This window comes from Oncorhynchus gorbuscha, linkage group LG12, assembly GCF_021184085.1.
Source record: "Oncorhynchus gorbuscha isolate QuinsamMale2020 ecotype Even-year linkage group LG12, OgorEven_v1.0, whole genome shotgun sequence".
In the NCBI taxonomy this organism is placed as follows: domain Eukaryota; kingdom Metazoa; phylum Chordata; class Actinopteri; order Salmoniformes; family Salmonidae; genus Oncorhynchus; species Oncorhynchus gorbuscha.
In genome coordinates, this window is record NC_060184.1 from 24910117 (window position 1) to 24933989 (window position 23873).

Genomic DNA, 23873 nt, shown 5'->3' on the forward strand with positions numbered 1-23873 from the left:
AGCTCTAGTGTTGACAGACCATGACCTAAAATAACACATCCTAGATCTGAATGAATGGAATATTCTTAATAAATACTTTTTTCTTTACATAGTTGAATGTGCACAAAAATGATCAATGGAAATCAAATTTATCAACCCATGGAGGTCTGGATTTGGAGTCACACTCAAAATTAAAGTGGAAAACCACACTACAGGCTGATCCAACTTTGATGTAATGTCCTTAAAACAAGTCAAAATGAGGCTCAGTAGTGTGTGTGGCCTCCACGTGCCTATATGACCTCCCTACAATGCCTGGGCATGCTCCTGATGAGGTGGCGGATGGTCTCCTGAGGGATCTCCTCCCAGACCTGGACTAAAGCATCCGCCAACTCGTGGACAGTCTGTTGTGAAACGTGGCGTTGGTGGATGGAGCGAGACATGATGTCCCAGATGTGTATGTTGACCTGTTTAAAGGTCTTACTCACGTCGGCTATGGAGAGCGTGATCACACAGTCGTCCGGAACAGCTGATGCTCTCATACATGCCTCAGTGTTGCTAGCCTCGAAGCGAGCATAGAAGTGATTTAGCTCGTCTGGTAGGCTCGTGTCACTGGGCAGCTCGCGGCTGGGCTTTCCTTTGTAGTGTGTAATAGTTTGCAAGCCCTGCAACATCCGACGAGCGTTGGAGCCGGTGTAGTATGATTCAATCTTAGCCCTGTATTGACACTTTGCCTGTTTGATGGTTTGTCGCAAGGCATAGCGGGATTTCTTGTAAGATTCTTGAAAGCGGAAGTTCTACCCAACATGTGAATGTTGCCTGCAATCCATGGCTTCTGGTTGGGGTATGTATGTACAGTCACTGTGGGGACGATCTAGATTTCTTTCCCCTCTGGTTGCACATTTAACATGTTGATAGATTGATTTAAGTTACCTGCATTAAAGTCTCCGGCCACTAGGAGCGCTGCCTCTGGGTGAGTCGTTTCCTGTTTGCTGATTTCCTTATACAGCTGACTGAGTGCGGTCTTAGTGCCAGCATCTGTCTGTGGTGGTAAATAAACAGCCACATTTAACATCCGTAGGGAAGCCATATTTAGGTAGCCTGTTTTGTGTTGGGTTTTGTGGGTGATTGTCTATGTCAGTTGCTTGTGGTCAGCATAGTTCTTATTATAGCTTCACGGTCGTTATTCGTTTATTGTTTTTGTATTCAGTGTTCAGTGCTTTCTTTAATTAAAACATCATCAGGAACACATACCACACTGCATTTTGGTCCTCCGATCCTTCTCGCCTCTCCTCTTCAGATGAAGAGGAGGATGCCCGTGACAATACGCAGGTATAAAAATATATACTTGTGTATTGATTTTATGAAAGTGTTATGCTGGTGAATGAGGACCCAAAAGCGACTTAACGGAAACAGAGTCTTTATTCACGTCTTAAACAAAAGCGATAATCCTAATGCAAAAACAGAAAAACTGAAATCCACTCGTCAGTAGAGAGGAATGACTGGAGACGTGACCACAGACTGCAGGTCGCTTCAGGAAGGCACCGTAGCAGACATTGACACCTGCTCACACGCAGCATCTGAAGAAGGCAAAACACGACAGGGCGGAACAAGGACACAGAACAGCGAACATCAAGCAAGGATCCGACAAGGACAGAAGCGGAAAACAGAGGGAGAAATAGGGACTCTAATCAAAGGCAAAATAGGGGACAGGTGTGAAAAGAGTAAATGAGGTAGTTAGGAAAATGAGGAACAGCTGGGAGCAGGAACGGAACGAAAGAGAGAGAGAGCGAGAGAGGGAGAGAGGGAGGGGGAGAGAGGGATAGAAAGAGGGAAAGAACCTAATAAGACCAGCAGAGGGAACCGAATAGAAGGGAAGCACAGAGACAAGACATGATAACCAATGACAAAACATGACAGAAAGGCATTGATGTTTATGGTTAGGTACACATTGGTGCAACGGCAGTGCTTTTTTCGCAATGCTCTTGTTAAATCACCCGTTTGTCGAAGTAGGCTATGATTCAATGACAAATTTACAGGCACCTCATTGATTATATGCAACGCAGGACAATGTATATATATCACCAACCATGTGTAGTTAACTAGTGATTATGTTAAGATTGATTGTTTTTTATAAGATAAGTTGCTGGAGGAAATAGGTACAAAAGTATCTATCCACAGTAAAACGAGTTCTATATCGACATAAGCTGAAAGGTTGCTCAGCAAGGAAGAAGCTTCTGCTCCAAAACTGCCATTAAAAAAAGGCAGACTATGGTTTGCAACTGCACATGGGGACAAAGACCGTACTTTTTGGAGAAATGTCCTCTGGCCTGATGAAATAGAAATAGAACTGTTTGGCCTTAATGACCATTGTTATGTTTGGAGGAAAAGGGGGAGGCTTGCAAGTCGAAGAACACCATCCCAACCGTGAAGCACGGGGGTGGCAGCATCATGTTGTGGGGGGGGGGGGGGGGCTTTGCTGCAGGAGGGTTTGGTGCACTTCACAAAATAGGTGGCATCATGAGGGAGGAAAATCATCTGGATATATTGAAGCAACATCTCAAGACATCAGTCAGGAAGTTAAAGCTTGGTCTTCCAAATGGACAATTACAAGTGGACAATGACACCAAGCATACTTCCAAAGTGGTGGCAAAATGGCTTAAGGACAACAAAATCAAGGTATTCGAGTGGCCATCTCACTGCCCTGACCTCAATCCCATAGACAATTTGTGGGCAGAACTGAAAAAGCGTGTGCGTGTAAGGAGGTCTAGAAACCTGGCTCAGTTACACCAGCTCTGTCAAGAGGAATGGGCCAAAATTCACCCAACGTATTGTGGGAAGCTTGTGGAAGGCTACCCAAAACGTTTGACCCAAGTTAAACAATTTAAAGGCAATGCTAACGAATACTAATTGAGTGTATGTAAACTTATGACCCACTGGGAGCTGAAATACATCATTATCTCTACTATTATTCTGACATTTCACATTCTAAAAATAAGTGGTGATCCTAACTGACCTAAGACTTGGAATTTTTAAATGTCAGGAATTGTGATAAACTGATTTTAAATGTATTTGGCTAAGGTGTATGTAAACTTCCGACTTCAACTGTATATACTAGGCGGTGTCAGAGGAAGTCCCCCAAAAATTGTCAACGACTCCAGTCACCCAAGTCCTAGACTGTTCTCCCTGCTGCTGCACGGCAAGTGCTACCGGAGCGCCAAGTCTTGGTCCAAAATTCTCGTTAACAGCTTCTACCCCCATGCCATAAGAAAACGCTTAACAATTAATCAAATGGCCATACGGACTATTTACAATGACACCCCCCACCCTTTATTTTTACACTGCTGCTACTCACTGTTTATTATCTATGTGTAGTCACTTTACCACTACCTACATGCACAAATGACCTTATTGTAAATTACTATCTTGTACCCTCACACATTGACGGTACCTGTATCCCCTGTTTATTGCATCGTTATTGTTAGTTTGTGTTACTTTCTTGAACTGCATTCTTGGTTAAGGGCTTGTAAGTAAGCATTTCACTGTAACACCTGTTGTATTTGGCGCATGTGACAAATTAACTGGATTTGATTTGATTTAAATGTTTAAGGATACAGCGTAAATCCCATGAGACTCTTTTCCTCACATCCCCACCACTGTTACTGCAGCCTGAGTACAAGTTAACGCACCGTTTAATATGTCCGTGACTCTGAGAGCCGAACACAAATTGAAATGGGTTCCAGGCTCGTGACAGTCTACACACTCTGACGTGCTGAAAACAAGAGTGACTTGACACCCTGTGATAGCGCTCACTGCTCCTAGCTGTATGGACAGAAAGACATGATGGCAATGTCTCAGTGCTTTTTAAATTTGCAACTCTAATAGTCCTCTCCGTGTGTCTTCTTGACCATGGCACTTTGGAGTGGACGCAGACTGAGTTAGCCCAGAGAGCCACCCTGTTAATGTCATGTCAGTATGTACTCCCCATGGCTCACATTGTTGTTTGAATTGGCAGAGCCTGGGTGAACCTGTATATTTTCCTTGGCTGTCGCTCAGAGCCCTATAAGAATCTGAGATCCCTTTGATTTGTGCGTGGGCTGCTTCTTGGCCAGTCTGTGACACTGTAGATGAAAGAGATGAGCTGCTCTGAGCAGGATCCAGGATGGACGTCTCTCTGCCCTCCACTCCCAGAGACAATGGTCCTATTGTGGGGTGGGTGTGATGGCTGAGCCCTGGGGCTGGGTGGGCCTCCTGGACCCAGCATGGGAGTGGAGGCCTGGGTGATAACGTAGTGGCACAGGATGCTACTGGGCTCTGGCCTGGTGTCTACTCAAACAGTCTGACCCTGTGTCCTCATCAGGAAAGAAGACAGCTGTTGTGGGCCTACTGAGTGTCACTGCCAAGGCATAGCTAGACCAGACCAGAGCTGGGTGGACAAAGTGTTTGATTCTCCCCAGAGAGGCCCCTAGTGATGTCAAAAATACCCAGGCCTATGAATGGGATTGGAACTAATCTGCGTGTCCGTCACTGGTTAGAGTACTTTCTAATATGCAGGAGAGAGAAAATGATGGAGAAAGTTTCTCTGAGTTCGTAATGATTTCATCAGGCCGACAATCATGCGTAAATCTGCTTCTTGTTAGCTAGACACTGTCAAAAACATACTCACATTCCAGTTCTTTCAATAAATGACTCATAGGATAAAATGATGTTGACTCGATCTGAGTGTGATACTGCATAAAGTTTGTTTCATTAATGACAGAGCCTATGCAGAACCCAGAACCAGTCAGAGACAAAACGGCCAAATGTGAGGAGTGGGAGACTGTCAGGGCTGATAGGGCTTTACAATGGCATGGACTGTCTGCAGCACAAAGACTCTCAGCGCCTGTCCTGCTCTGCCCTGCCCTGCCCTGCACAGTGTCTGTCCCTGTTAGGGTGATTCTCTAAAATATATGCCTCTAAGCCCTAACCATACTTATTTTACCTGGTCGTCTTTTAAAGGTTCCCTTTGTCTTAATCAATTCCATATTCTTTGACAGATGCCTGCAAATATTTGTGTCCTGCCTCTAGACACATTCAGAGAGAGATGAGAGAAATTGATGTACAATACTATTTGCTTGAATTTTGTAGTGGTTGTCTTGCCTGTGTGTATGTGGTACTCACTGAGAATTATCCCACTATGAATGTATATCACGTCCTCGGGGTATTTCTTATAAAAAGCTGATTGACAAAGACAGCCGAGGAATGCACTACAAATGATAATATTGGCAGTTTAATGATTCAATGAGATTTACTTCATCCATGAGAAGATTCCAGCTGCAGGAATGTAAACAGTTGTCCAGCTTCACAGAGCTTCAACAGCCACAGCAATCACTCAAACAGCTTGTTCTCCACTGACATGAAGCAGACACACATAATAACACAAGAAGCAACGTATCACTCGTCCTTGTGAACAATGCTTTGTAGGATATACTGTAGCTCAAACATCTAACTTTTAGATATTGGATGGCTCCGTAAGCGTGTTCTGATGTTGCAGTATGTAGAGTGTGGTCTAACAGTAACTGTTGTAGTATGTGAATTGGATTTTTTTCCTTTAAACTCAGCAATAAAAGAAACATTCTCTCACTGTCAACTGCGTTTATTTTCAGCAAACTTAACATGTGTAAATATTTGTATGAACATAACAAGATTCAACAACTGAGACATAAACTGAACAAGTTCCCCAGACATGTGACTAACAAATGTAATAATGTGTCCCTGAACAAAGGGGGGGGGGGGTCAAAATCAAAAGTAACAGTCAGTATCTGGTGTGGCCACCAGTTGTATTAAGTACTGCAGTGCATCTCCTCCTCATGGACTGCACCAGATTTGCCAGTTCTTGCTGTGAGATGTTACTCCACTCTTCCACCAAGGCACCTGCAAGTTCCCGGACATTTCTGGGGGGAATGGCCCTAGCCCTCACTCTCCGATCCAACAGGTCCCAGACGTGCTCAATGGGATTGAGATCCGGGCTCTTTGCTGGCCATGGCAGAACACTGACATTCCTGTCTTGCAGGAAATCATGCACAGAACGAGCAGTATGGCTGGTGGCATTGTCATGCTGGAGGGTCATGTCAGGATGAGCCTGCGTGAAGGGAACCACATGAGGGAGGAGGATGTCTTCCCTGTCACACACAGCATTGAGATTGCCTGCAATGACAACAAGCTCAGTCCGATGATGCTGTGACAAATCAAATCAAATTTATTTCAATAGCCCTTCTTACATCAGCTGATATCTCAAAGTGCTGTACAGAAACCCAGCCTAAAACCCCAAACAGCAAGCAATGCAGGTGTAGAAGCACGGTGGCTAGGAAAAACTCCCTAGAAAGGCCAAAACCTAGGAAGAAACCTAGAGAGGAACCAGGCTATGAGGGGTGGCCAGTCCTCTTCTGGCGGTGCCGGGTGGAGATTATAACAGAACATGGCCAAGATGTTCAAATGTTCATAAATGACCAGCATGGTGCAGCAATTTAGCACCTCAGGAGTAAATGTCAGTTGGCTTTTCATAGCCGATCATTAAGAGTATCTCTACTAGAGGTCGACCGATTATGATTTTTCAACGCTGATATCGATTATTGGAGGACCAAAAACGCAGATGCCGATTAATTGGGCGATTTTTATTTAATTTATTTATACTAATGACAATTACAACAATACTGAATGAACACTTATTTTAACTTAATATAACACATCAATAAAATAAATAAGTAAATAAACACAGGACACGCTAGATAACTACACACGGTTAATGATATTAACTAGTGATTATGATTGATTGTTTTTTATAAGATAAGTTTAATGCTAGCTACCAACTTACCCATGGTTTACTGCATTCGCGTAACAGGCAGTCTCCTTGTGGAGTGCAACGAGAGAGGCAGGTCATTATTGCGTTGGACTCGTTAACTGTAAGGTTGCAAGATTGGATCCCACGAGCTGACAAGGTGAAAATCTGTCGTTCTATCCCTGAACAAGGTAGTTGAACCCACCGTTCCTAGACCATCATTGAAAATAAGAATGTGTTCTTAACTGACTTGCCTAGTTAAATAAAGGTATATAAAAAATACAAATAAATTGGCAAATTGGCGCCCAAAAATACTGATTTCCGAATTTTATGAAAACTTTAAATCGGCCCTAATTAATCGGCCATTCCGATTAATAAGTCGACCTCTAATCTCTACCGCTTCTGCTGTCTAGAGAGTTAAAAACAGCAGGTCTGGGACAGGTATCACGTCCGGTGAACAGGTCAGGGTTCCATAGCCGCAGGCAGAACAGTTGAAACTGGAGCAGCAGCACGGCCAGGTGGACTGGGGACAGCAAGGAGTCATCATGCCAGGTAGTCCTGAGGCATGGTCCTAGGGCTCAGGTCCTCCGATAGAGAGAAAGAGAGAATTAGAGAGATCATACTTAAATTCACACAGGACACCGGATAAGACAGGAGAAGTACTCCAGATATAACAAACTGACCCTAGCCCCCCAACACAAACTACTGCAGCATAAATACTGGAGGCTGACAGGAGGGGTCAGGAGGTACTCTGTGGCCCCATCCGATGATACCCCCGGATAGGGCCAAACAGGCAGGATGTAACCCCACCCAATTTGCCAAAGCACAGCCCCCACATCACTAGAGGGATATCTTCAACCACCAACTTACCATCCTGAGACAAGGCAGAGTATAGCCAACAAAGATCTCTGCCATGGCACAACCCAAGGGAGGGCACCAACCCAGACAGGAAGATGACGTCAGTGACTCAACCCACTCAAGTGACGCACCCCTCCTAGGGACGGCATGGAAGAGCACCAGTAAGCCAGTGACTCTGTAACAGGGTTAGAGGCAGAATCCCAGTGGAAAGAGGGGAACCGGCCAGGCAGAGACAGCAAGGGCGGTTTGTTGCTCAAGAGCCTTTCCGTTCACCTTCCCACTCCTGGGCCAGACTACACTCAATCATAGGACCTACTGAAGAGATGAGTCTTCAGTAAAGACTTAAAAGGTTGAGGCCGAGTCTGCGTCTCTCACATGAGTAGGCAGACCATTCCATAAAAAATTTAGCTCTATAGGAGAAAGCCCTGCCTCCAGCTGTTTGCTTAGAAATTCTAGGAACAGTTAGGAGGCCTGCGTCTTGTGACCATAGCGTACGTGTAGGTATGTACGGCAGGACCAAATCTGAGAGATAGGTAGGAGCAAGCCCATGTAATGCTTTGTAGGTTAGCAGTAAAACCTTGAAATCAGCCCTTGCCTTAACAGGACCGCTCCAGACCATGAGGGACCTTCCACCTCCAAATTGATCCCACTCCAGAGTATAGGCCTCGGTGGTCCTTCCACGATAAACGCGAATCCGACCATCACCCCTGGTGACACAAAACCGCAACACGTCAGTGAAGAGCACTTTTTGCCAGTCCTGTCTGGTCCAGCGATGGTCAGTTTGTGCCTATAGGCAACGTTGTTTCCGGTGATGTGAGGACCTGGTGAGGACCTGCCTTTACAACAGACCTGCACGCCCTCAGTCCAGCCTCTCTCAGCCTGTTGCGGACAGTCTCTGCACTGATGGAGGGATTGTGTGTTCCTGGTGTAACTCAGGAAGTTGTTGTGGCCATCCTGTACCTGTCCCGCAGCTGTGATTTTCGGCTGTACCGATCCTGTGCAGATGTTGTTACACATGGTCTGCCACTGCGAGGATGATCAGCTGTCTGTCCTGTCTCCCTGTAGCTCTGACTTAGGTGTCTCACTGTTCGGACATTGCAATTTATTGCCCTGGCCACATCTGCAGTCCTCATGGCTCCTTGCAGCATGCCTAAGGCACGTTCACGCAGATGAGCAGGGACCCTGGGCATCTTTCTTTTGGTGTTTTTCAGAGTCAGTAAAAAGGCCTCTTTAGTGTCCTACGTTTTCATAACTGTGACCTTAATTGCCTACCGTCTGTAAGCTGTTAGTGTCTTATGACCATTCCACAGGTGCATGTTCATTAATTGTTCATGGTTCATTGAACAAGCATGGGAAACAGTGTTTAAACCTTTTACAATGAAGATCTGTGAAGTTATTTGAATTTTTACGAATTATCTTTGAAAGAAAAAGTTTCTTTTTTTTGCTGAGTTTATTTTAACAATTAAAGTACAGTGAAATTTTTATGCTCTGAGCTCCAATAGTACAGATGAAAAAAGTAAAAAAAAGTGAATGAGACAATAATAGTAATAATAATATGTACACATTTACAACTGCGGTAATGATAGGTCCATTGGGAAGTGGGGGCAGGGTAAGTTTATTTCGGGTGAAAGGCACGGAGGTAAGTGAATGAAACAATAATAGAAAATGCTCAGGTGAGAGTGCTCAGGTGTTTAGGGGTTTCCGTTGGTGCTACTACGGTGGAGAGTCCAGGCCAGGTCTCCACCGTGCGCATTCCCCCTGAATATGCCGATTTGGCTCTCGCATTCTCTAAAAAGAAGGCGACTCAATTACCACCTCATCCACGTCGCCATTGTGCGATAGATCTCCTGGTAGACGCTGCACTTCCCAGGAGTCACGTGTATCCCGTCACAAGCGGATACGGTGGCTATGGAGACATATGTGTCCCTGGTGCACAGGGTGCTTGGTCGCCTGTTGGAGCATGACCTGTACATCAAGGCTGAGAAGTGCCTGTTCTTTCAACAGTCCGTCTCCTTCCTAGGGTATCACAATTCCACCTCAGGGGTAGAGATGGAGAGTGACCGCATTTCAGCCATGCGTTATTGGCCGACTCCCACCACGTTAAAGGAGGTGCGGCGGTTCTTAGTGTTTGCCAACTACTACCGGAGGTTCATCCGGTGTCAGCTAGCGGCTCCCATTACCTCAATGCTGAAGGGGGGCCCGGTACACTTGCAGTGGTCACCTGAGGGCTCTGTTAAACTTCTTGCGACTCTCAAACCCGGATCCGGGAGCGTAATCATCGCCTCAAACTAACTAGCATAACACAGCGGACATACATATCCCTAGAAAATCTTCCTATTCATGAAAATCACAAATGTAATATATTGAGACACAGCTTAGCCTTTTGTTAATCACACTGTCGTCTCTGATTTTCAAAATATGCATTTACAGCCAACGCTAGACAAGCATTTGTGTAAGTTTATCATAGCATAGCATTATGCCCTGCTAGCAGCAGGCAACATTTTCACGAAAATAAGAAAAGCAATCAAATTAAATATTTTACCTTTGAAGAACTTTGGATGTTTTCATTCAGGAGACTCCCAGTTAGATAGCAAATGTTCCTTTTTTCCAAAAATATTATTTTTGTCGGCGAAAAAGCTCTGTTTGTTCTTCACGTTTGGCTGAGAAATTGTCCGGAAAATGCGGTCACTACAACGCCAAACTATTTTCCAAATTAGCTCCATAATCTCGACAGAAACATGGCAAATGTTGTTTAGAATCAATCCTCAAGGTGTTTTTCATATCTATTCGATAATATATCCACCGGGACAATTGGTTTCTCATTAGAATCGATTGGAAAAATGGCTACTTCTGTACTTTACGCAATATTTTCTGCATGAGCCATCATGTGACCACTTGCTCAATGTGGTCCCTTAAAGCTATTCTTCAACATTAAATGCGTAAAAAGACGTCACAATGCTGTAGACACCTTGGGGAATACGTAGAAAGCGTAAGCTCATTCGTAGCCCATTTATAGCCATATAAGGAGTCATTGGCACTTCAAAATATGGGGCACTTCCTGATTGAATTTTTATCTGGGTTTCACCTGTAACATCAGTTCTGTTGCACTCACAGACAATATCTTTGCAGTTTTGGAAATGTCAGAGTGTTTTCTATCCGAAGCTGTCAATTATATGCATAGCCGAGCATCTTGTCGTGACAAAATATCCCGTTTTAAAACGGGAAAGTTTTTTATCCAAAAATGAAATCCTGCCCCCAGAGTTTCAAGATTAACCTTGGCTCATCCATGCTGGCCCATCCGGCACCCTCTTTGGCGTTCATAGTGGAGGTGGATGCGTCCGAGGCTGGGATAGGAGCTATGCTCTCTCGGCGCTCAGGTACGCCACCGAAGCTCCGCCCCTGTGCCTTCTTCTCGAAAAATCTCAACCCAGCGGAACGAAACTATGTTGTGGGGGACCGGGAGCTGTTGGCTGTCGTCAAGGCCTTGAAGGCGTGTAGACATTGGCTTGAGGGGGCTAGACACCCTTTTCTCATCTGGACTGACCACCGCAATCTGGAGTACATCCGGGCAGCAAGAAGACTGAACCCTCGCCAGGCAAGGTGGGCCATGTTTTTCACCCATTTTGTGTTTACCCTTTCGTACAGACCAGGCTCCCAGAACATTAAGGAAGATGCATTGTCCCGGCTATATGACACAGAGGAGCGGCCCATGAATCCCACTCCCATACTCCCCACCTCCTGCCTGGTGGCGCCGGTAGTGTGGGAGCTAGACACGGACATTGAGCCGGCATTATGTGCAGAGCCCGCTCCCATCCAATGTCCCACTGGGCGTCTGTATGTCCCGCCTGCTGTTCGTGACTGGTTGATCTATTGGGCCCACACGTCACCCTCTTCTGGTCATCCTGGGATCAGTCGGACAGTGCGCTGTTTGAGCGGAAGGTACTGGTGGCCTACCTTGGCTAAGGATGTGAGGGTTTATGTTTCTTCCTGCTCGGTGTGCGCGCAGTATAAGGCTCTTAGGCACCTACCCAGAGGTAAGCTACACCCCGTACCCGTTCCACAGCGACCTTAGCCGCACCTGTCGGTGGATTTTCTGACTGATCTTCCACTCTCACAGGTTAACACTGCGATCCTGGTCGTTGTGGATCGTTTCTCTAAGTCCTGTCGTCTCCTCCCTCTGCCCGGTCTCCCTACGGCCCTACAGACTGCGGAGGCCTTGTTTACACACATCTTCCGGCACTATGGGGTGCCAGAGGATATAGTGTCTGATCGGGGTCCCCAGTACACGTCTAAGGTCTGGAAGGCGTTCATGGAACGTCTGGGGTTCTCGATCAGTCTTACTTCAGGGTTTCACCCCGAGAGAAATGGGCAGGTGAAGAGAGTGAACCAGGATGTGGGTAGGTTTCTGCGGTCCTATTGCAGGACCGGGGAGTGGCCAGGGCAGACAGCGTTTATGGCACGATAATGCACAGCCCCATGTCGCAAGGATCTGTACACAATTCCTGGAAGCTGAAAATGTCCCAGTTCTTCCATGGCCTGGATACTCACCAGACATGTCACCGACTGAGCATGTTTGGGATGCACTGGACTGACGTGTATAACAGCGTGTTCCAGTTCTTTATTTCCTTATATGAACTGTAACTCAGTAAAATCTCGGAAATTGTTGCATATTGCGTTTATATTTTTGTTCAGTGTATATACTATATATGCAGTATATATTCATGTTGTGGCAAACCTCTTCAAGGTTATGAGCGTTTGTCACAAATTAAGTGTGAAACTGTCACCAAATCACCCCAGAGTTCTTTCGAACAGGACAGTACCTGTGTTTGTTTCTCCATCCTGGTCCACCCAGGCCATAGGCAAGGTCAAGGATAGCAGGGTTCGGTACACAAATCGTGGTTCTCGGTAGGTCCAGGTCCAAACGCCAACAGATAAGTCCAAAACAGTCCAGCTCATACACGATAAATCCAGTCAATATCTATTGTCTCTTTCTCTACGGTTCATAGATTATTCCAGCCCTCTCTCTCTCCCTTCCTGGTTTCTCTTGACCCTTTATCTGTGGGTCGGCTCCACCTTCTGAAGGTTCTCCTTGCTTCTGGAACTTGTAGTTTTGGCGGTCGGCCATTTTGTGATGTGTAGTTCTGATCGGGGTGGCCATTTTAGTGATCGGGCAGAGCCCATTTATTAGTTCTGCTCTCACATATCTGCCATTTATCACTCGACCCCCTTCTTTGCCACAATGTATATATTAATACCATTTTGTTGTTGCTCTGTAATACTGCTACCCATATATCAATTTTTTGAAGTTGACTTTAGCTAGCCCAGATAGGTTAAAATCTCCCAACCTCATTACTAGCTACCAAGAAGCCATTTCAGGTTATCAATCAAGTTAGAGTAGCTAGCTTGTCTATCTAGATTTTAGAAAAGCAAGCAATAACTTACTGAATAAGACTCACATTCCTTTCAATCTTTTACTGAGACTTTAGCAGAGATACAGAGAAGCATATATTGTAAAAATATAATCTCCAGTCAGGAAGATATAGACAGCTCAAGAGGTATGCTTAGATATGCCCAGAAATTTTACATTGTAATTATGGGTAGATTTCAGGTGTTTGAAAAATGCAGAATTCCCCAACTTCCTAGCCCCCCTCCGGACCACCCCCAGCCATCCTAATGTACTTTGTGCTGCCTCCGTTCTTTGGGCTGCTTGACAACCCTGATGAGGACCATGCTTAAAACAGGACGGTCATGGATAATTAGCTATGCACACCCCCCACCCTCTCCCCTCCCCCTACAGCTCTAGTTGCCACAGACTCATGGTTCTCCAGGGACTAGTTAACTTTATCAAGCCAATCATTGTGTTTATATTATTGTTAGTTCCAGGTCATTTGGTCATAGGGCCCTAACGAGCTATGGTGGGTATGTTTTGGTTTTAGATTTATAGTATATCCACTGGCAGAGTAGGTATGTAGCTGAAATAGGTATGGTTCTTTATTGAGGTATTGATATTATTCTTGTACAAGACATAATGAAAAAGTACTATAGTATACTATGGTCTAAATACTGTAATATTATTATATTTACATACTGTAGTATTTACTGTAGTGTTTTTGCAGACATGACTGTAGTATTCTATAGTATTCAGTAGTGTTTTTGTGGACATGAATGTAGTATTCACTGTAATGTCTCTGTGGACACGACTTTAGTATGCCATAGTGTTCACTGTAAGGTTATTTCGGACTTTACTGTAGTATTCACTGTAGTGTATTTGCGGACATGACTAGTATATTACAATATTCACTGTAGTGTTTTTGCAGACATGACTAGTATACTATAGTATTCACACTAAAGTTATTACAGGCATAAATGTAGTATACTGTAGTATTTTTGTGGACATGACTGTAGTATGCTGTAGTAACCTGCAGTCTAAGGTTGGCTAAAATGGCACAACTACCAGACTACACCACTTACTGTTTAATGAGGGGAACACCACAACCAGAACATAAGACTCGCAGATTCGTGAAAAGCCACCTATTGAGTTCGTTCAATAGTTCTGAGCAATGCAATGGACCGGACAACAATTGTAACATCTAAACGTTAGGCACGTTCAAGGCCCATTAAAGGGAAACCGCACAGAGGCATATATAAAGAACAAGCAAAGTTCATTAACGCTTAGACGATTAGGTTTGTTTGTCTGACAGATAAATAACCCTTTTAACATGAGTACACCAAAAGGACTTCGTAGATCTGTTGCTTCCTCTGAAATGCAACTGTGCTTCCACAGAGACTCAGCTGACCATAAATAAATAAGCATTTCACTGTTAGTCTGCACCAGTTGTTTACGAAGCATGCAAAAAATACATTTTGATTTGACCAAGTTCAATATGTTGTTTTGTAGTTAGAGGAATAGGAACAAAGTAAAATTGATTGTATGATTGTACACTTGAATACATGTTTGTGTCAAAAAAAATGGACATACATTTTCAAACGTAAGGATATTAAAACTCAAATGATACCCAAATATTGAACAGAGCAGTTGCTGAGTTTTATTTGTCTGGATCAAGTGCCATTCTGTGACTTTGGTTAATATGCCATCTTTTTGTTGTTGCTGTGGTATCGTTTTGGTATCGAGTATCGTGATACTAAACCTGGTATCATATCGAAGTCAAAATTCTGATATTGTGACAACACTAGAGTGTGTAGTAAAGTATTCTCCAGTACACTACAAAATGAAAATGATAAAGTATGCACTACATGATTGAGGGATACTACAGTGTGGGGTATCGGATTCCACAGTAAACTACAAAATCTAAATTCTAAAGTAAGTGCTACAGTGAGGAGTATAGGATTCTACAGTATACTGCAGTTTACTACCCACATTCTATAGTAAGTACTATAGTATTCTATAGTACAGTGTAGTATTTTCTTGTGGGAGAGGACATCAGTTCTTATTGACAATAACACACTTCCACTAGGTGAAAAGTCCCTGCATACTGAACTCCTAGGACAGACACAGAATATTAACTATTTTATGAAAAGGCTTGTTTAAGAATCAAAAGCTACGGTTGGTAATCAGGAACATGCATTGGGTGTGGGGATGTGAAATCCAATAACAGGAAAAGGAGAGTAGCGTGGCCTGTACTTTTCAGCCTCCTCTCCTCTTTAACTAGTTTGAGAGCAAACAGCTGACGACCACCTGGTACTAGAGATGGTCTTGCACAGTAACATCCTGTAAAACCACATGATGCACCCGGACAGTGAGGCCTCTGGGAATAACAGGTCCGCCACCACACCCTCACAGGGATGTTTTACACATTGACTCTCCATATATTTTACAGACTCTCCCGTCTCCATGGTAGGTAGTCCAGTGGAGGAATGGGGTTGTTGACATCGCCTGCTGGCTGTGTCGATGAGCAGTCCAGTTTACTGGTCACCACACCCGTTTGCAATTTTGTTTGGCACTAGTGCAAGGGTAAATGTTGCATGGGCGATTTTGAAATTCATACATTAGATATCCTTCGGGGAATTGCTGTGTTATCTTGTGTGGGTTCCTGAGTCCTCTGTGTTATCTTGTGTGGGTTCCTGAGTCCTCTGTGTTATCTTGTGTGGGTTCCTGAGTCCTCTGTGTTATCTTGTGTGAGTTCCTGAGTCCTCTGTGTTATCTTGTGTGAGTTCTTGTTACTGTCCTGGTAGAGCAGGGACAGGTCAAGGTCATGTGAAGAGCCACAGTGAGTTCGGTTCCTCCAAGAATGAGGGATTGAATGCTGAAGGAGGACAGACCTTCACCTACTCTATATTCACCCCAGTCCAGGATCCCACATCTCTTCTTAATTTATCCGTCTGGGAAACAAATCCATCTGTTTTGGTTTTGTGGTTTTTGGCACGTTGCCACGTTACTCTTCTACCCACATTAGAGCCGAAGTTGCCGTCCGTGAATTCCTGATTAATAACAATTAGGCTTATCTACGTGTGGAAATAACATACTGTAAGATAGACTCTCATTTTGGAATGAGAAAGTCTCTGTAGTTGAGTGCCAGCTTATTTTGGTTTTCAGCTCATTAACTTTCTGAACAATGTAAAATGAGAAGTAATGTAAATTCTCTTTGTGCAACCATGTAGGAAACATTTCCCTCATATTGAAATAATTCAATTAGTTCTGGTCCACAACACACACATAGGCAACAATTGTTTAATAGCCGTGGAGAGGGATGAGAGGGATTTTGAACATGTGCGCTGGGAATTGGCCATTTCCTTCCATTTCCCCAACATTCTCTCTTTCTCAGATTGAGCAACATCACTTTTCTTTTACATAAGGGTCTCGAACGTATAAGAGAGGATGTCGTCATTGCAGAGCTGAGAGGATTTAGTTTCAAAATATCTCTCTGGCTGACTGCACTGTTACCAAGGAACTTCACTCCAACAGAACATAAACCTTAAAAGCCTTGTTATAGAGGTTGTTTAACATAGACCACTTCTCTTTCCTTCCCAAAGACATTAACAACAAACAGTCATTGCCAAAGGTATAGAAGAGATCATGACACTATCTTGCTGTTTTAATAGTAATACTGTAGTATACAACTCTAGTGTTATTAATCATCATCCCAGTGACAATTAAGTGATCCAATGCGGTGGATTGCATTGATAAATGTTCAGGAGCCATTTTCTGTAGTAAGTGTTGTTGATCTGTAGCATATTCTATCTGCTATGGAGATGTAGGAGATGTATAATTGAGCCTCTCGTCTTTCTCCTCTCTTCCATGTGTCCTCCTCAGTGTCCAGGTCCCAGATGTCCTCAGAGAAGCAGGAGGCACTGATGGAGAACATGACCCGTATGGGGGACCGCTCTCGGGAGCTCCAGCAGTCCCTGGGTGACATCTCCTCTCAGGCAGATCTCCTGGAGAACATCTGGAAGCTGGAGAGCCTGTTCCAGAACCACAGTGAGTCCTTAAAGCAGCTGGGCCGGGCAGTGAGCGGCCTGGAGAGGGATATCAGGGATCTGCAAGGCCACCGCCAGTCGACAGACAGCACCGTGGAGCAGCTGGGGGACCGTGTATCCGTCCTAAACAGCTCCACCCAGAGGAACGTGAGTGGGCTCAGCAACCAGCTGGCCCATGCCTCGGTCTCGCTGCACAACCACGACCTCCTGCTGAGGAGCACAGCAGACCAGGTGAACCAGCTCAAGGATAGGCTGGAGGAGGTTGGCTGGACAGTCGGCTCAGTCAACCACACGTTCACCAGCGACATCAGCGTCCATCACCTAAAGATCCAGGACCTGCAGGTGCAGATCAGCAATGCAAGCCAGGATGCACGGTACATGAGGGAGACACAAGTGCACATGGAAGAGACACTGAAGAATGAGGTAGAGATCCTCAGCACTATCACAGAGGACCTGAGGCTCAAGGACTGGGAGCACTCCAATATCCTCAAGAACATCACCTCCCTAGAAGGTAACGGCCCATCACTGATCACTGGCTAGAATTAAGTTTATGTCATGATTAATCTCCCTATGATTCCTGAGCTCCTTACACGATGGTTAAGGAATATGTGAGATGAAGATGTTGATGTTGTATTGAGACTTGCTATCATACTCAATGACTTTCCTGGTTAAATAAATGTCAAATAAGTATGTCATGATGTAATGTTAGCAGGAATTAGAATTCAGTGATGTGAATCCATGCCAAATAAGACTTATAATCAGAATCTGATTGATATTGTATGTGAATGGGACAGTGTTTTATTTAGGCTGGAAACAATTGTGGGTTACATTTAGAAGCCTCCAAAACCAAGGGAATCAGCCCTGTCATTTGTTCCACTGCACATCCCATTTGCTTGTCATTAAGCATTCGTTTAGCCAGGAAAGCTCCACACCTTGTCGTGGTAATTGGCACTTCTGGCCTGCCTCCTCTCCCTCCCTTCATCACTCCATCCCTCCATCCCAATGCCTTTAGCTTATGTTTCATGCATACCTTCCTATTTGGCAGTGGTGAACAAATGAGAAGGGGAAGAAAACACAAATTTAGGCAAAGTTGAGAGGTGGATCAAGAAACTGTGATGTGTTGGTCTGAGGAGAGTGTGAGCATGGAAACATCACACAGCCACTTGATTAACAGGAATGACCTCAGGAGTGACATGTTTGCTGTTTTAGTGAAGTGTCTTCTGGCTGGGAGGATCACTGTGTCCATTGCCTTCATTCTCATGGAAATGTAATTGTCATAATTTTAACATTGATCTCGCGCTAATTTCATTATTCACCAGTGGTGAAACAAAATAAGGAAACTTGAATGTTATTTTAATGGATCATTATATAAATGGTTATCCTTAGTGTAAAAACAATATTAGCCACCTTAAATAGCCTAAACATGTTTGCTTATTTAAAGCATCACAGCTTCATCAGAAAGCCAATGGTTTAAATAATCTATCTATCAAGTTGATATCAAATGTCTCAAAACTGATTTCATTGCAGGTGTTTTCCCTTGACATGCAAATAGGGCCTTACCAATGTGTCTTTTCTGTCCGACCTACTCCGATTCAGAATTGCTGATCCATGACACAGCACCACATATTGTTAACGGACAGCTCTTTATGTGAAAGTGGTTCGCTGGTTGACCCTCATGGAGTATGTTTGTTTGTCTTGAGCATTCTTAATTGAATTAATAGAAGACTGTTAAGAAGTGATGCGTGATATCATTGGTCCTACTACTAAAACAAGCCAGTCAACACCAATTAAGTGGAGTGGTTTTCCCTTCAGACCCTCCAGTGTGATAAGACTTCCAAGTGAACTTTCAACCCTGACTTGTCATTAGTCACTACTTTATGCCAGGACAGTATCTTAGGATCTAAGGAGCAGCTCACATTATGATTTGAAAGGCTACTTTGATAATGTCAGTCGGACAAAACAAGACTAATGTCTAACTTTTCAATTGTGATTCCATTGTGGTGTACCTTGGGAAACGTGGTTTCCGTTGTGGCCAAGCTGATTCTACAAACAAATCTGATGTCAGTTAACTGGATCCAAGTAAAAACAATTGTTGGATGATGTCCGTTAACCATGTTCCAGACTCAGATTCTGCCTTGAGCTCCTCTGCTTTAGTCTGAGGGTGTGGTGAAACATGAATGACATACCAAGAGGAAACAATTTATGGGATTACACAACTTCAGTAATCATATTGTCTTCATATTACAGTATATTCATCAGTTTGTTATGTCGGGATCAACTCAATGCTTTAATGAGGTTGTTTTCCACAGGGCCTCCAGGACCAAAAGGTGAGAAGGGCGATGTTGGGCCACTTGGGGCCTCTGGTGTGGCAGGCCTCATAGGGATGAGAGGTCCGTACACTGTACAGTACTGTCATTTGTCCTATTCTAGCTTTCAACATACATGACTTTCTTCAACCATTTTTCAACCATGTCCTCGAAACGTATCTTACTGTAATTGGCCCGGGTCACAGATTATGTATCCTAAACCCTCATAGACATACTTCCAAGAAGAATGCTGAAAGCAATCCTCCCTTTAGGAGCATGGAACATGTTAATTTGTTATAGCTACCCAGAACACTCCTCCTACCACATTCAAACTATCAGTCAGTCCACTATCCTACTTATGAAAGAGTTGGTTACTACAGTATACCTTGTTAGTAATGCAGCGACTATATCTTCAATGATTGATTCACCAGGGGTTACCTAGTGAACACGGCCCTCTATGGTTCCAAATCCATAAATCCACTCTGTCTACTAGCAACCTAATAACAGCCCTCCAACTGGGCTCAAAGCATCCCGTGAAATGTAGCAGGGGCATTCTTTAAGATAGTCTTTCATTACATAATTAAATGGTGAATAAAGAAAGAGAACATTGGAAAATGTTATTATGGCATGCAAGCAGACCATCTTACTCAAAGATTCGTATAAGATAGGCTGTTTGCATTCTTTGAAATGCAGTTCAGATATCCTGTTTGAAAAGAACTGAGAAAATAAATCCAATGCTTTGTTTATGTACCCCCGGCAGGTTTTACAGGAGAAAAAGGATTCCAGGGTCCAAGGGGACTAAAGGGCCCGAGCGGCCCTGACGGCCTACAGGGGGAGAAAGGCGATATGGGACCCGAAGGGCCCAAAGGTATGTCTGATATTAGTACTGTCTGACAGCTGTAGAGCCATTAGTTAAACTAACATCTGTTCCTCGCTGCCTCTTTGAACCTGCTGTCAATGGTTACATCTATCTCCCTTATCCTTCTGTGATGGCATGCTCTCTCTTAAGCTCAGGCTTCAGAGAGGGCAATGCAGGCTCAAAGTTTGGACACACCTACTCATTCAAGGGTTTTTCTTTATTTCTACTATTTTCTACATTGTAGAATAATAGTGAAGACCTCAAAACTATGAAATAACACATATGGAATCATGTAGAAACCAAAAAAGTGTTAAACACATTAAAATATATTTGAGATTTGAGATTCTTCAAAGTAGCCACCCTTTGCCTTGATGACAGCTTTGCACTCTCTTGGCATTCTCTCAACCAGCGTCATGAGGTAGTAACCTGGAATGCTTTTCCAACAGTCTTGAAGGAGTTCCCACAAATGCTGAGTACTTGTTGGCTGCTTTTCCTTCACTCTGCGGTCCAACTCATCCCAAACCATCTCAATTGGTTTGAGGTCGGGTGATTGTGGAGGCCAGGTCATCCGATGCATCATTCCATCACTCTCCTTCTTGGTTAAATAGCCCTTACACAGCCTGGAGTTGTGTTTTGAGTAGCCATGCTGGTTAAGTGTGCCTTGAATTCGAAATAAATCACAGACAGTGTCACCAGCAAAGCACCCCCACACCATCACACCTTCTCCTCCATGCTTCATGGTGGGATCCACACATGCAGAGATCATCCCTTCACCTAGTGGGCATTTCACAAAGATGCGTTTGATGTTTGTTGCGACTACACTTAAAGAAACTTTAAAAGTTCTTGAAATTTTCCACATTGATTGTCATTTCTATTTGCTTATTTGAGATGTTCTTGCCATAATATGGACTTGTTTTTTTACCAAATAGGTCTATCTTCTGTATACCAACCCTACCTTGTTACAACACAATTGATTGGCTCAAACCCATTAAGAAGGAAATCAATTCTACAAATGTACTTTTAGCAAGGCACACCTGTTAATTGAAATGCATTCCAGGTGACTACAAAGGGTGGCTACTTTGAAGAATCTCAAATATAAAATATATTTTGATTTGCTTAACACTTTTTTTTGGTTACTACATGATTCCAAATGTGTTATTTCATAGTTATGATGTATTCACTCTACAATGTAGAGTAATAGTAAAGAATACGTGGTAAAAATAAAGAAGAACACTTGAATGAGTAGGTGTGTCCAAACTTTTGACTGGTACTGTATATCTTCATGCCCTCTGCCTCCCCATCCTAACCCAAAGCAGACCTTCCTTATCAGCTGAACCGCCAACCTAAAACCTTGCAGACAAATGTCTACCTACACTATAATAATGGAGGAAAGCCATGTCCGTTTTTTAGTTGGTCCAACCTTAGCCCTGAGACCTGGCTGTAGACGCTGATGGTGCCTAGACATCATAGGAGTCTACAGCCATGTCTCAGGGCTAGTCCAACCTTGCTTCTAGGAAGCTTTTTCATCCTTCGTCACCTTGTGTGTTGGGAATCAGAACTTGTTTTGTAATCAGATACTCCTCTCACACATATGATTTGAGACACAGTGCCTTATTGTATTGGTCATGGATTTGACTATCCACAATGGACTTGTTTTATTTCTCTATGCAAACCAAACAGCTGGATCAGTTTAGTTTGGCTGAACTGTCCGGTGCTGGAGGCTCAAACCCCTGCGATCCAATAACATTACGATTTGGATGTGGGTGCTCTGCACTCTCTATCTGCCCTGTCCTCCCAGCCCTGTTAGACTGACTCACTCACTGACTACAACACATATAACACAGGGTTAGATAAATACGAAATAAAATAACAAAGGCACTTAGCCTTTTAGTAAAGCTTGTAAAAGCACCCTTGTGGAAAAGGGAGAGATGTTGTGTGGCCTGTTAAAGTAGGCCTTTCTTTATGCATGTTTTTCTGTGAGTTAGAGCTGAGTTTGGCATTGGGTTATTTGAACCAGAGTAAGTGTCTAACATTTCCTGACCACCGCACACATTACTATGAGGATGTGGTCAGCTCAGAGCAATACCCGACAATTGGTGGTTCTGTTTGGGTGCCACTGCCATTGGACACTTTCCTGTGATTTTGGATCTGAAAATACAGGAATTAAACGTGGGATAATAGTCACTTTATTACAGTAACAGCTCATAACCACACCTTGTGGTTTAAAACTTGTAGTTACGGAGAGATGTTCCCGCAGAACTGAGTGGTAGGAATTTTAATATTCCATCAAAGGCATATCCAGAGTTTGTTATTTTTATGAATATTCTACAAAAAAAGTTGACAGTACCATAATGGTCATTTTTGCTTTATTGTGTGGTGTCCTCTATAATCATGGACATAAACTTTTAGTACATATCAAAATACAACAAATCTTAATTTAGTGGAATTAAAGATTGAAGTTGACTGATTACTTCATTTTCCACAGCCTCTCTCAAGTCCAGACAGTAAATTAAATGTATGGTGCTAGCACACTTCTAACAATCAAGACTTTCAAATGAAACTGCCAGGCTCCAGAATGTCCCTGCACCCACACTCAGATCCTCATCAGATGCCCTCTTCAGGACACAAATGTATCCAAGGAGGATCTTCTTTTAAAAACATTTCTAAGACTGTTAACTGGCTTCAAGTAGTGAAGCCAGAAAGACGCCATAAAAGGTCTCTCTGCTCACTCTGAAAGAGGAGCTGCAGGACGACTGTGCTTTCAGCCTCTCAACCCCAGCGATTTTTCATAAAATCCTTTAATCGTTAAATTGATGTTGTCTTTTGCTCGGACTCCTTTTTGTCTTTCATAATATGGCATACAACCCACAGACAGACAGATGAGTTGCCTCAGACGACGAGCGCAGAGCAACAAACAAAACAATAGTCCACAACCATGGACGTCGGATCACAGAGAATCAAGGACATATGTGTTCATGTTCACTTTTGGGGAAACATACACCTCACTATACTGTATTTGCTGTCTATACTGTCTTTTTCTTTGTGCTGTTTTTCTAGTCCACTTCAGCAAAAGCTCAAGATACTGTAGTTCACACGGAGGTTGTCCTATAATTGTTAAGTCTAATGACAAGGTGCTTACATTAAGTTTGTGGGTCTTCAGTTCACGTTACAAGATTATAAGGTATCCAAAGGGAAATTGAGTTGAGGGATGTCTAAAATCAGACCTGAGGTTGGTTCAACTGTCTTCTTCTCAGTGTGAAGTGGACTATTTTAGAGTTACTTTGTTCCCCCAAACATGGGAAAAAATATAGTCTCACAAGTAGAGGTGGCACCACAGGTCCCAGAGTGGTGTGGTGGGAAAAAAAATCTGGGTCCGTAGTTTTTCCTGATCTAGTAACCTAACCAGTTAAAACTCTGACCTTATATGGTATGACGTGATTAATCAGTTGTAAAAAGGTTTAATATGGGCTATGATGGGACCAGAGTTTTTCTGATCAGTTCACAAGGTTTTAAAAAACTCCTGGAAAAACTACTGGCCTTAGGGGTGATGAAAACCCTGTCAAACTTCAGCAACCTTGTACTTGTTCATATGAATTATATTTAAAATAAGGGGGTTTCCTAT

At 43.6% G+C, this 23873-nt stretch overlaps 1 protein-coding gene across 1 annotated transcript in view; it reads left to right on the plus strand.

Annotated features, from left to right (window-relative positions):
• Nucleotides 1–23873, plus strand: part of LOC123990751 (scavenger receptor class A member 5-like) — a 79210-nt gene that overhangs the window by 32994 nt on the left and 22343 nt on the right. Inside the window, exons 4-6 of the mRNA XM_046291581.1 lie at nucleotides 16923–17597; nucleotides 19396–19476; nucleotides 20153–20260. Coding sequence (XP_046147537.1) covers nucleotides 16923–17597; nucleotides 19396–19476; nucleotides 20153–20260 — 864 coding nt within the window. The remainder of the gene's footprint in view (nucleotides 1–16922; nucleotides 17598–19395; nucleotides 19477–20152; nucleotides 20261–23873) is intronic.